Source organism: Protomyctophum parallelum (genome assembly GCF_964188405.1).
Source record: "Protomyctophum parallelum genome assembly, chromosome: 8".
Lineage (NCBI taxonomy): Eukaryota > Metazoa > Chordata > Actinopteri > Myctophiformes > Myctophidae > Protomyctophum > Protomyctophum parallelum.
The window spans coordinates 19,073,746-19,088,264 of record NC_139703.1 but is presented as its reverse complement, the minus strand read 5'-3'; the positions used below and the strand labels follow the sequence as shown (position 1 = coordinate 19,088,264).

At 46.3% G+C, this 14,519-nt stretch overlaps 1 protein-coding gene across 1 annotated transcript in view; it reads right to left on the bottom strand.

The window, feature by feature from the left end:
* Nucleotides 1-14,519, bottom strand: part of LOC310863414 (copine-8-like) — a gene marked incomplete at both ends in the record, with an annotated part of 239,759 nt that overhangs the window by 11,746 nt on the left and 213,494 nt on the right. The window contains 4 exon segments of the mRNA XM_083771725.1: nt 2,623-2,725; nt 5,823-5,950; nt 9,879-10,060; nt 12,496-12,542. Of these exon segments, the coding sequence (XP_083627851.1) occupies nt 2,623-2,725; nt 5,823-5,950; nt 9,879-10,060; nt 12,496-12,542 (460 nt within the window).

Sequence of the window (14,519 nt, the reverse complement as noted above, 5' to 3'; positions counted from 1 at the left end):
GGAGAGAGGAGAGGATTCTGTTGTTAAGAGTTGGGAGAAGAATTAGAAGCTAGAAGCTTATATACTCCGCGGCCGCGATAAGTCACCGACCCTTCCTGTGCGTTTTCTTTTTTATTATTCTAAAAACAATTCCCACAATTTTGTAACCCATTTTTTCACCCAGTGTTAATTATCTAATGTAATCTTGGGCTGTACACTCCCTCTGCCAACCTGGGGGGAGCGACAGACTGACCTTGTGTTTCCTTCAATGCATGAGTAGTCCAAGCTGCTTCTTTTCACCTGACAGGGGAGAGGAACACGTTATTCCGACCAGTTCCTTTCCCCTCCAACAGGCGCCCCGGCTGGCCAGGGGAAGGCAGTTTAGAAACGAGGATTACATGTTTTTTGTGAGGGTGCCTATCCTAGGGGACACACGGGGAGAACATTCTAACTCCAACTCAGAAAGGCCCTTTCGCCAACCCCCGCCTCGGGTATGGGCACTGATGACGCGGAGGAGGGAACACGCCCCCAGTGCCCACAGCGTCCCCTGCAGCAGGAATCGAACCCAGGACCTTCTAGCTGTGAGGACACATGATTCACAGAGAAACGACAACACACGACCTGCCCAGCACGGAAAACACACGGTCAGTGGGCAAAGATCAGCTGTGGGAGTTAAGCCATCGAGGGGTCAGAAAACAACTCTAGTCTCTGTAATGACTGGAATGACTGGAATGTACTGTTACCGAGAAACTAATCTAAAATAAAGGAATGTAAGATCATTAAAGCTGGGCTGTTGCCCCGAGTAGAGTGCATTCTGCCTAAACTTCCGGTCCAAGACTTTGTCACTTTTTGCCAATATAAGTCGATGTAGGAGAGCCTCCATTGGACTGAAGCCAATAGAAGTCTATGTAGGAGAGCCTCCATTGGACTGAAGCCAATATAAGTCTATGTAGGAGAGCCTCCATTGGACTGAAGCCAATAGAACTATATGTAGGAGAGACTGCATTGGACTGAAGCCAATATAAATCTATATGTAGGAGAGCCTCCATTGGACTTTAGCCAATATAAGTCTATGTAGGAGAGCCTCCATTGGACTGAAGCCAATAGAACTCTATGTAGGAGAGACTCCATTGGACTGAAACCAATATAAATCTATATGTAGGAGAGCCTCCATTGGACTGTAGCCAATAGAAGTCTATGTAGGAGAGCCTCCATTGGACTGAAGCCAATAGAAGTCTATGTAGGAGAGCCTCCATTGGACTGTAGCCAATAGAAGTCTATGTAGGAGAGCCTCCATTGGACTGAAGCCAATAGAGGTCTATGTAGGAGAGCCTCCATTGGACTGTAGCCAATAGAAGTCTATGTAGGAGAGCCTCCATTGGACTGAAGCCAATAGAGGTCTATGTAGGAGAGCCTCCATTGGACTGTAGCCAATAGAAGTCTATGTAGGAGAGCCTCCATTGGACTGAAGCCAATATAAGTCTATGTAGGAGAGACTCCATTGGACTGAAGCCAATAGAAGTCTATGTAGGAGAGCCTCCATTGGACTGAAGCCAATAGAAGTCTATGTAGGAGAGCCTCCATTGGACTGAAGCCAATAGAAGTCTATGTAGGAGAGCCTCCATTGGACTGAAGCCAATAGAACTATGTAGGAGAGACTCCATTGGACTGAAGCCAATATAAATCTATATGTAGGAGAGCCTCCATTGGACTGTAGCCAATAGAAGTCTATGTAGGAGAGCCTCCATTGGACTGAAGCCAATAGAAGTCTATGTAGGAGAGCCTCCATTGGACTGTAGCCAATAGAAGTCTATGTAGGAGAGCCTCCATTGGACTGAAGCCAATAGAAGTCTATGTAGGAGAGCCTCCATTGGACTGAAGCCAATAGAAGTCTATGTAGGAGAGCCTCCATTGGACTGTAGCCAATAGAAGTCTATGTAGGAGAGCCTCCATTGGACTGAAGCCAATAGAGGTCTATGTAGGAGAGCCTCCATTGGACTGTAGCCAATAGAAGTCTATGTAGGAGAGCCTCCATTGGACTGAAGCCAATAGAGGTCTATGTAGGAGAGCCTCCATTGGACTGAAAACCCCGTGAAGTGAACAGAGTTGTCGTAACTCTGCGTTACTCTATGGCTCTGGTCTAACCAATGTGTAGGCACATGAGGTTGTGCATGCGAGTGTGGCGAGCCTGAGCAGACTGCCGACCACACAATTACCACCTGTCCTCTGTACAGACCTCCTTCAGAGGCTGATGGTCTCTTCCACGTGGGACTCGAGACAACGGCGTGGCGTTCTGTGACACTGAGCTGGACATATGACGACGATACACGAAAACATGAGGTTGCAGTGTTCCTTACGTTGACGATAGCCTCCTTGGTCATATATACTCTAACCCATTTTGGGCGGGCACCCCTTTTGGTGTTAAAATCATGTTATGCTTTAGCTATTGAAAAATAGCAGATCTACAAGCTCATAGCGCGCCACCGAGTGGCTAGGTACGAGCTTGTAGGTCTGCTATTTTTTTTAAATCGAAGAAACACTGAGATAGAAACGTAGCTTTTTCAGGAAACTCTCAGGATGTAGAAGACATTTGCAGAATCTGATCTCAGGTCAGAATGGGCTAAGGGTTGCAGTGTTCCTTACGTTGACGATAGCCTCCTTAGTCTGGGCCATGTCAGAGATGACCCCATCTGTGATGATCAGGAGCACAAAGTACTGGGAGCCGTCCTGCACCGCTGCTGCATACCTGCACGCACACACACGCACACGCACGCACACACACACACACACACACACACACACACACACACACACACACACAGAGAGAGAGAGACCCATTAAATGCACACATAATATAGCAGTGGCTCATAAACAAGACATAACAAGGCCTGTTTACACCCCCTGGTCAGCTGTGTAATAACCTTTTGTTCCTGTTTCTCTGGTTTACAATGTGCACATGCTATGTGGCTAAATGCCTCATGCATTCATATTGATACAGCTATTCACTGCCCCCCCCCCCCTTTCCCCTCACTGTATCTTTTCCCTTTTTGCTTCCTATATGATGAATTCCTGTTCTGTTCTTTAACTACATAGAAGTGTCTATATTTGTACGTCTCTAAATGTTTTGATGAATTGAACAATGTGGACCCTGTTGTAAACAAGTGTAATGCTTCATTGGGTCGTCCACTCACAGTTAACAGTCTTTGTATTGAGTTTGTACTTGAAACGTACTGTAATTCTGCAAACTGTTAATACATATTTCAATCAATCAATCAATGCAATCAAGTGGCTAAAGGCCTCATGCGTTCATATTGATACAGCTATTCAATGCTACGTGGCTAAAGGCCTCATGCGTTCATATTGATACAGCTATTCAATGCTACGTGGCTAAAGGCCTCATGCGTTCATATTGATACAGCTATTCAATGCTACGTGGCTAAAGGCCTCATGCGTTCATATTGATACAGCTATTCAATGCTACGTGGCTAAAGGCCTCATGCGTTCATATTGATACAGCTATTCAATGCTACGTGGCTAAAGGCCTCATGCGTTCATATTGATACAGCTATTCAATGCTACGTGGCTAAAGGCCTCATGCGTTCATATTGATACAGCTATTCAATGCTACGTGGCTAAAGGCCTCATGCGTTCATATTGATACAGCTATTCAATGCTACGTGGCTAAAGGCCTCATGCGTTCATATTGATACAGCTATTCAATGCTATGTGGCTAAAGGCCTCATGCGTTCATATTGATACAGCTATTCAATGCTATGTGGCTAAAGGCCTCATGCGTTCATATTGATACAGCTATTCAATGCTATGTGGCTAAAGGCCTCATGCGTTCATATTGATACAGCTATCCAGCAACACTCTTTGTTCAGCAATAAACATGTAAAACATAAAGCCAGCTTTGTTCCCGCTCTGTGAGGTTACATTAATTCACACCCCCTGTTCCCCGGCCGTCTGTCAAAGCAGCACACAATGTGCTTCGGCTTTTATCAGGGTGACATTCTGTAATTATACCATTCTGACCTGAGATCAGTTTCATACGAGGTTTCCACTGGGACACACACTGGTCTGATTAACCCATTCTGACCTGAGATCAGATTCATATGAGGTTTCCACTGGGACACACACTGGTCTGATTAAACCACGGAGGGCCAATAAGCACCATCAGATCCGGAACCGTCTCGATAGGAGTCACCAAATGACAAGCGACAGGGAGTCAAGTGGGTTCTGCTGGGTCGGGGTGGGGGGGGTGTGATGCTATAGCCCATTCAGGACGGGAACCCCTTTTGGTGTTTTAGGCATTATGTTACGCTTTAGCTATTTAAAACAAATGATTTACAAGCTCATAGCGCTCTACATAGCGCTCTACAAGTTCATAGCGCGGCACAGAGTGCCGTGCTATTTGCTTGTAGGTCTGTTATTTTTTTAAAATATTGAAAGAATCTTCGAATATATATTGTTTCAGAGCAAATGTTTTTTTTAAGTCAAATCTTTGCTTCTGGGGGGGGGGGGTCCCTGAAACAATATATTTTCAGATGGGGGTCCGTGGCCGAATACAGATAATTCTGGGGGTCCTTGACGTGAAAATGGTTGAGCACCAACTGACAGAAACATGCGTTTTTTTCAGAAAACTGTCAGGATTTAGAAGACTTTTTTTTTTTTAAATAAAAAAATGGCCTCGAGTCCAAATGGGTTATAGGCGATAAATTGGGACTGGCAATGCGTGACCTTATAACCGTTTTGGTAAATGATGTGCAGAGAGAGAGAGAGAATGTGGAAATGGAGCCGGAACGTTTCTCTCAGAGTTACGTTCATGCTCAGGAGATGAATCCCCATGTTCACCGCACGCACGCACACACGCAGGCACGCTTGCGCACACAGGCAGGCACGCACGCACGCACACACACACGCACGCACGCACAGACATTGTATGTCCAAAACCATTTACTCTGACTTAACCCATTCTGACCTGAGACCAGATTCAAAAAATGTCTTCTACATCCTGACAGTTTTCTGAAAAAGCTATGTTTCTATGTCAGTCGTTCTTCGATTTTTCAAAAAATAGCAGACCTACAAGAACTTGTAGATCTGCTATTTTTCAATAGCTAAAGCATAACGTAATGCTAACACCAAAAGGGGTTCCGGCCAAAAATGGGTTAAGTACAATCCTGAGGTAGGCTATACGTTTTACTTTAATGGAGTAATTTCAATTTTCTATACTTACTACAAACTTCAGTTATGAGTTACTTTGTAACCTTGCATACCTTGATTAGCCCATTTTGGGGCGGGAACCCATTTTGGTGTTTTAAGAATGATGTAATAGCTTACTTTAGCTATAGAGAAATAGCAGATCTATTGGAGGTCTGCTAGACTTTTGAAAATTCGTGAAAAATGTAGTGCAAGATCTTTGAATTATTCCTTCAGAGCCATGCAACGTTTGTCTGCTTCTGGGAGGGGTCCTGGAACAACATATTTTCAGGTGGGGGGTCGGCTGTCAAATACATATAATCTTGACATGAAAATGTTTGAGAACGACTGACGCATAGAAACATGGGTTTTTAACCCATTCTGAACGGGAACCCATTTTGGTGTTATAGCATCATGTCATGCTTCAGCTATTGAAAAAATAGCAGATCTACAAGCTCATAGCGCGCCACCGAGTGGCGCGCTACGAGCTTGTAGGTCTGCTATTTTTGAAAATTCGAAGAACGACTGACATTTTTATAGAATCTGATCTCGGGTCAGAATGGGTTAATCAGACCAGTGTGTGTCCAGTGGAAACCTCCGTATGAATCTGATCTCAGGTCAGAATGGGTCAGTACCATCAGTACCTGGCCACGTGGTTGACCACGGGGGCGAAGTTGGTGGGTCCGTAGAGCTGGACGGTCTTCAGACTCTGGTGGTACGCCTCCAGGATGCCGTCGATGCCGTTACAGTACGGGTTCTCCACGTTACCGTTCTGAAATGTACATAATATACACATTTATATATAATGTACATATACTCATTTATACGTTACCGTTCTGAAATGTACATAATATACACATTTATATATAGCGCCTTTATCCAAGGAAATGTACATGTACATTTCCTTGGATAAAGGCGCTATATATAAATGTGTATATGTATATACACATTTATATATAGCGCCTTTATCCAAGGAAATGTACATATACATTTATATATAGCGCCTTTATCCAAGGAAATGTACATATAAGCATTTATATATAGCGCCTTTATCCAAGGAAATGTACATATACACATTTATGTATAGCGCCTTTATCCAAGGAAATGTACATATACACATTTATGTATAGCGCCTTTATCCAAGGAAATGTACATATACACATTTATATAGCGCCTTTATCCAAGGAAATGTACATTTTATCCATAAAGGCGCTATATATAAATGTGTATATGTATATACACATTTATATATAATGTACATATACACATTTATATATATACATATATTTATTTATCTGAAATGTACATATACACTTAGATAAAATAATTGGTAAATGGTGCATTTATATAGCGCCTTTATCCAAGGCGCTTTACATAGATGGTGCATTACATTCACCCATTCACACACACATTCATACACCGATGGCGGCGGAAACCATGCAAGGCACCAACCTGCACATCGGGAGCAATTAGGGGTTCAGTGTCTTGCTCAAGGACACTTCCACACTGACTCTGGGGGAGCCGGGGGATGGGCACCTTATAGGGATCCAACTGACAAACCTTGCCGTTACAATCCAGCCACTCCACCCCTGAGCCACCGGCGCCCCCTAGTGGCCACTCTACCCCTGGTGGGTCCCGACCCACAGGTTGAGCTCAATTAACCCATTCTGACCTGAGATCAGATTCGTACGAGGTTTCCACTGGACACACACTGGTCTGATTAAATATGAGGATTTCACCGATGGGTAAAATTAACCGAGGCTATTACACAAGTGTAAGACTAACAGTAATCGCCGGTTAGAACTAACCCGTGGCAGGTTAAAACTAACCCGTGGCCGGTTAAAACTAACCCGTGGCAGGTTAAACCCGTAACCCGTATAGCACTTGCCGTAGCACTTAACTAGCCTCGATGACCTTACAGGCGTAAGCAAAGGCTCAATTCATACAATTTAGATAGTGTGTTCTGTAGACATAGCACTCTCTACACATGTAGTTTCATAATATATATTCCACACGTGAACCAGAGGCTACACGCATCCATCATGCTATTGAGTTGCAGAGAAGGTCAGGCAAGATTCACAGCAGCATACAAACAACATAATTATACACATTCACATAAGAAAAACACCATGGAACACACCAACATAATACATCCATCCATCTTCAACCGCTTATCCGTAGTCGGATCGCGGGGGCAACAGCTCCACCAGAGTGCTCCAGACTTCCCTTATAGGGGCAGCGGTGGCCGAACGGTTTGCGGAGCGGTCTTGATATCGGAAGGTCGCTATAGTTCGTATCCCCGGACCGGCACGTTAAAATTACCACCGCTGAAGTGCCCTTGGACAAGGCATTGAACCTCTACCATGAAATGTTCTATGAGCAGGGCCTGGCTGTAAACAAGTTATTGAGCTTAGTCCAGTTACCCTGGGTAAACATAGTACCTTTCCTTTCCTTTAGTCCAGTTACCCTGGGTAAACATAGTACCTTTCCTTTCCTTAGTCCAGTTACCCTGGGTAAACATAGTACCTTTCCTTTCCTTAGTCCAGTTACCCTGGGTAAACATAGTACCTTTCCTTTCCTTAGTCCAGTTACCCTGGGTAAACATGGTACCTTTCCTTTCCTTAGTCCAGTTACCCTGGGTAAACATGGTACCTTTCCTTTCCTTAATCCAGTTACCCTGGGTAAACATAGTACCTTTCCTTTCCTTACTCCAGTTACCCTGGGTAAACATAGTACCTTTCCTTTCCTTAGTCCAGTTACCCTGGGTAAACATAGTACCTTTCCTTTCCTTAGTCCAGTTACCCTGGGTAAACATGGTACCTTTCCTTTCCTTAGTCCAGTTACCCTGGGTAAACATTTCCTTTCTTTCTTTCCCTCTCCAGAGCAACATTAGTGACTTCCTCCTGGGGGGATTCTGAGACGTTCCAAGGCCAGTGAGTCGATATAGTGCAACTATAGTCAATAAAGTGCATTCGGCAAAATCTCTGATTGAGCATTTTGATTGACAGGGGAACAAAAACAGTGTTTAAATATATTATTATATACATACCGTGGAGTTCTATATCTCCTACCGGATGGCATTATAGCTCGTACTCTCGGTATAACACATGCAAAGGGTCAGATACAACGTTCCGGGTTTGTCTCAATAGTGCTTATCCCATTTTGGGGCGGGAACCCCTTTTGGTGTTAGCATTATGCTATGCTTTAGCTATTTAAAAACAGCAGATTTACAAGCTCGTAGCGCGCCACCAAGTGGCGCGCTACGAGCTTGTAGGTCTGCTATTTTTGAGAAATCGAAGAACGACTGACATAGAAACATGGCTTTGGTGCCGTCGTCACACTCACTCACCAGGGGGAACTGGTCTCACTCACCAGGGGGAACTGGTCTCACTCACCAGGGGGAACTGGTCTCACTCACCAGGGGGAACTGGTCTCACTCACCAGGGGGAACTGGTCTCTCTCACCAGGGGGAACTGGTCTCACTCACCAGGGGGGGAACTGGTCTCACTCACCAGGGGGAACTGGTCTCACTCACCAGGGGGAACTGGTCTCACTCACCAGGGGGAACTGGTCTCACTCACCAGGGGGAACTGGTCTCACTCACCAGGGGGAACTGGTCTCACTCACCAGGGGGAACTGGTCTCACTCACCAGGGGGGGAACTGGTCTCACTCACCAGGGGGAACTGGTCTCACTCACCAGGGGGAACTGGTCTCACTCACCAGGGGGAACTGGTCTCACTCACCAGGGGGAACTGGTCTCACTCACCAGGGGGAACTGGTCTCACTCACCAGGGGGAACTGGTCTCACTCACCAGGGGGAACTGGTCTCACTCACCAGGGGGAACTGGTCTCACTCACCAGGGGGAACTGGTCTCACTCACCAGGGGGGGAACTGGTCTCACTCACCAGGGGGAACTGGTCTCACTCACCAGGGGGAACTGGTCTCACTCACCAGGGGGAACTGGTCTCTCTCACCAGGGGGAACTGGTCTCACTCACCAGGGGGAACTGGTCTCACTCACCAGGGGGAACTGGTCTCTCTCACCAGGGGGAACTGGTCTCACTCACCAGGGGGAACTGGTCTCTCTCACCAGGGGGAACTGGTCTCACTCACCAGGGGGAACTGGTCTCACTCACCAGGGGGAACTGGTCTCACGCACCAGCAGTGTTGTTTTTGGCAGCAAATTTCTATTTTAGTTTTAGTCATAGTCTCTTCAATAGTTTTCACTTCGTTTTAGTCACATTTTAGTCACCTGGAATGTTCTAGTGTTTAGTCTAGTTTTTGTCGACTAAATGTCATATGATTTTAGTCTACTAAATCTACAGTTGATCTAGTCGACTAAAATGTGTTTTGACAGGCCTTGATGTCGTTGTAATGACATATTTTACACTTTGGTTGCATGCTGAAAATAGCAGATCTACAATCTTGCAACGCGTCGCAGCGACGCGTTGCAAGATTGTAGATCTGCTATTTTCAGCATGCAACCCAGCATAAAACTGGATCTCTTGTCCACTAGTCCCTTCCTAACATTTTAGTCTAGTTTTTATTTGTTGACGAAATTGTCAGTATATTTAGTCTTAGTTTTAGTCATCATAGATTCGTTTTCGTCAGTGAAAAAAGGTAGTCGACGAACATTTTTCGTCTTAGTTTTAGTCGACGAAAACAACACTGCTCACCAGGGGGAACAGGGGGAACTCACCAGGGGGAACTCGTGCGAGACGCGTCCGTCGGGCGGCAGCTTGGCCCCGAAGCCCAGGGCGGGGAACATCTTGTCGCTGTCGTAGTCCTGGATGATCTCGCCCACGGCCTTCAGCGCCATGGCGTAGGCGTTCATCTGGTACGGGTTCATGTAGTGCAGCGACGTGGACTGAGACGGGTTCCCTGGGGGGGGGTTTAGAAAGCAAACATTTTACTGGGACGCTGTGGTGGTGGCGCGTTTCCTCCTCCGCGTCATCAGTGCCCATACCCGAAGGCGGGGTTGGCGAAAGGGCCTTTCTGTGTGGAGTTTGCATGTTCTCCCCGTGTGTCCCCTAGGGTAGGTACCCTCACATGTTCTCCCTGTGTCCCCATAGGGTAGGTACCCTCACATGTTCTCCCCGTGTCCCCTAGGGTAGGTTAACCTGACGCTGCCAGATCCAAGAAGCTTGCTACACAAATTTGTTTCACAGCTTATTGGGATCTGGGATCGCGGAAGCAAATTCGATGACGGGGCTGTTCCTTTTTTTCAAGATACTTGGTAGATGATTGGATGGGACCGTCTGTCTATCACCGTGTGGGCGTGCAAACACAACCAATCATATTGGCGTGTCTATATAGCTTCACATCCGGTTTCGCACATATCCCGCCCTTAGCTCACGCTGATTGGCTCGAACCGGGAGCGGTTCGGTGTTAGCTGAACTCCCTGAGAGGTCCCAGATGGTTGTGGTGTTGGGGAACATGGTTACCCAATACCGCCCCCATCTGGCAAAGTCAGGTTAAGAGTAGGTGCCCTCACATGTTCTCCCCGTGTCCCCTAGGTATAGGTACCCTCACATGTTCTCCGCGTGTCCCCTAGGGTAGGTACCCTCACATGTTCTCCCCGTGTCCCCTAAGGTAGGTATAGGTACCCTCACATGTTCTCCCCGTGTCCCCTAGGGTAGGTATAGGTACCCTCACATGTTCTCCCCGTGTCCCCTAGGGTAGATACCCTCACATGTTCTCCCCGTGTCCCCTAAGGTAGGTACCCTCACATGTTCTCCCCGTGTCCCCTAGGGTAGGTATAGGTACCCTCACATGTTCTCCCCGTGTCCCCTAGGGTAGGTACCCTCACATGTTCTCCCCGTGTCTCCTAGGGTAGGTACCCTCACATGTTCTACCCGTGTCCCCTAGGGTAGGTACCCTCACATGTTCTCCCCGTGTCCCCGGGTAGGTACCCTCACAAAAAACATGCAGTAATCCTGGTCACTAAACCGCCTCCCCCTGGCCAGCCGGGGCGCCTGATGGAGGGGAAAGGAACTGGTTGGAATAACGTGTTCCTTCCACGCGCTACGTCCAACCAGGGAAACTCCCCCCTGTCAGGTGTAAAGGAGCAACTTGGACACTCAGGCATGAAGGAAGCATGAGTTCAAGTCCGTTGCTCTCCCCTTGTCCCCCATATATGGGGACTAGGTTGGTGGAGGGTGTGTAGAGCCCAGGATCACATTAGATTATTGACACAAGGGTGAAAAATGGGTTACAAAATTGTGGGATAAAAAATATATATAAAAAAAAAGAAAATACTGGACTGGGACGGGTTCCCTGGGGGGTGGTTTTAGACAGCAAACATTTTACTGACTAGTTTTAGTCATAATATTTTATCGTTATTGACCACACGTTTTTTGACGACACATGCTTTTTTATGTAGTTTTATAGTGACTCTTGAATGGAATAGCATGTAGTTTCAGTCACATTTTTAACCCATTCTGGACTGAAAAGATGCCGGAAGCAAAGATTTCAGTAAAGAAAAAACGTTTGCTGTGAAAGAATATATATTATTCAAAGATTTGCATCACATTTTCAAGATAAAAAAAAAAAAAAGCAGATCTACAAGCTCACTATGAGCTTGTAGAAATCCTCTCTTCTGAGGGGGTCCCCTGGGGGGGGTCCCCTGGGGGGGGGTCCCCTGAGGGGGTCCCCTGGGGGGGGTCCCCTGAGGGGGTCCCCTGGGGGGGTCCCCTGAGGGGGACATGTAATGTTTTGAATCAAGCTACTTTGTTACTCTTCCATTAGGTTGATGAACTCCACGTGTTCGTGTACGTTTTTCATAACGACCGTTAGATAATTTGGGGCTGGAGTCGCAAAAGGTCGCGTTAATAGCTGGTTCACCGCGAGTAATTACAGGGCCTGCTCCTTCTGTTCTCTCCTCAAACAACTCATGGACACACATGTCTTTACACACAGCCGCCTTCTACCCCCCCCCCCCCCCCCAGAAACGTGCCTGCACAGCCGAGTATTATCATCTTACTTGAAATGTGATGTGATGACTTCTTACCCCCCCCCCCTATCCTTCTTCTTCCTCTTTTCTTTTTTTCTGATGCAAGAAAGCTGAGGGCAGCGCCGAAATATGGCTGCAGCTGTGTAGCTCTGATTGTTGTCTCTATCCCCGTAACTGCAATGATTGCCTACACAATGACACATTCCTATCAATGGCAAATAAATGATTGACTCTTGAATCTTGAATCTTGAGAGAGGGAGAGAGAGGGAGAGAGAGAGAGAGAGAGAGAGAGAGACACATGACTCAGATGTGCCACAGTCTAAGAGCTCCCCCGTCCATTGTTGACTCATATAGAATCACTTACCGTTTGACGCCGTGAAATCGATGGCCACCGTGAAATTGATCTGCGTCCTGGAACGTGAGAGGAAAGAGGAGGAGAAGAAGAAGAAGAAGAAGAAGAAGAAGAAGAAGAAGAAGAAGAAGAAGAAGAAGAAGAAGAAGAAGAAGAAGAAGAAGAAGAAGAAGAAGAAGAAGAAGAAGAAGAAGAAGAAGAAGAAGAATAAGAAGAAAAATAATTAGCCCTTCTCTAAGTCCCTCCCCAACCCGTCCTTGTCCAATTGTCACATTAGCAGCGAGGACACAAATGGTCCTCGATGCATTTATATAGCGCCTTTATCCAAGGCGCTTTACAGAGATTGTGCATTACATTCACCCATTCACACACACACACACACACACACACACATTCACACACCGATGGCAGCGGAAACCATGCAAGGCACCAACCAGCACATCGGGAGCAATCAGGGGTTCAGTATGTCTTGCTCAAGGACACAGGGTTCGAACTGGCAACCTTACGGTTACCATCCAGGCACTCTACCCCCTTGAGCCACCACTGCCACCATCCACCACACAGACAGGGCAAGCTGTCCTTCTCCCCCACAGAGATGCATGTTGAATGATGGGATTTATCCATATAAATAATGGATCATTTCAGCAGCAAGAGCATCAAAATGTCTGCTAAATCTAGTCTACCAGGCCTGCAGTATAGGCTATGCACTGGACACATGTCTTCTAGATCTAGTCAACCAGGCCTGCAGTAGGCTATGCACTGGACACATGTCTTCTAGATCTAGTCAACCAGGCCTGCAGTAGGCTATGCACTGGACACATGTCTTCTAGATCTAGTCAACCAGGCCTGCAGTAGGCTATGCACTGGACACATGTCTTCTAGATCTAGTCAACCAGGCCTGCAGTAGGATATGCACTGGACACATGTCTTCTAAATCTAGTCAACCTGCAGGCCTGCAGTATAGGCTATGCACTGGACACATGTCTTCTAGATCTAGTCAACCAGGCCTGCAGTAGGCTATGCACTGGACACATGTCTTCTAAATCTAGTCTACCAGGACTGCAGTAGGCTATGCACTGGACACATGTCTTCTAAATCTAGTCTACCAGGACTGCAGTAGGCTATGCACTGGACACATGTCTTCTAAATCTAGTCAACCAGGCCTGCAGTAGGCTATGCACTGGACACATGTCTTCTAAATCTAGTCAACCAGGCCTGCAGTAGGCTATGCACTGGACACATGTCTTCTAAATCTAGTCAACCAGGCCTGCAGTAGGATATGCACTGGACACATGTCTTCTAAATCTATTCAACCAGGCCTGCAGTAGGCTATGCACTGGACACATGTCTTCTAAATCTAGTCAACCAGGCCTGCAGTAGGCTATGCACTGGACACATGTCTTCTAAATCTAGTCAACCAGGTCTGAGTAGGCTGAGTTAGCAGAATTACAGTACATTTCAAGCACAAACTCAATACAAAGACTGTGAGTGGACGACCCAATTAAGCATTACACTTGTTTACAAGAGGGTCCACCATGTTCAATTCATCAAAACATTTAGAGACGTACAAATAGACACATTTTTTTTCTTTCTTTTTTTTTTTATCCCACGATTTTGTAACCCATCTTTCACCCCTGTGTCAATGTAATGTGACCCTGGGCTCTACACACCCTCCACCAACCTAGTCCCCATATATGGGGGACAGGGGGAGAGCAACGGACTTGAACTCATGCTTCCTTCATGCCTGAGTGTCCAAGTTGCTCCTTTACACCTGACAGGGGGGAGTTTCCCTGGTTGGATCTACAAGCTTATAGCGCGGCACAGAGTTTTTGAAAATGTTGCGCAAATCTTTGAATAATATATATTCTTTCACAGCAAACGTTTTTTAACTTGAATCTTTGCTTCTTGCGGGGGGGGGGGGGGGATCCTTGAAACAACATATTTTGAGATTGGGGTCCGCGGCCAAATACAGATAATTCTGACACAGAATGCCACACTATATAAGCTTGTAGATCTGCAATCTTTTTAGTTTTTTC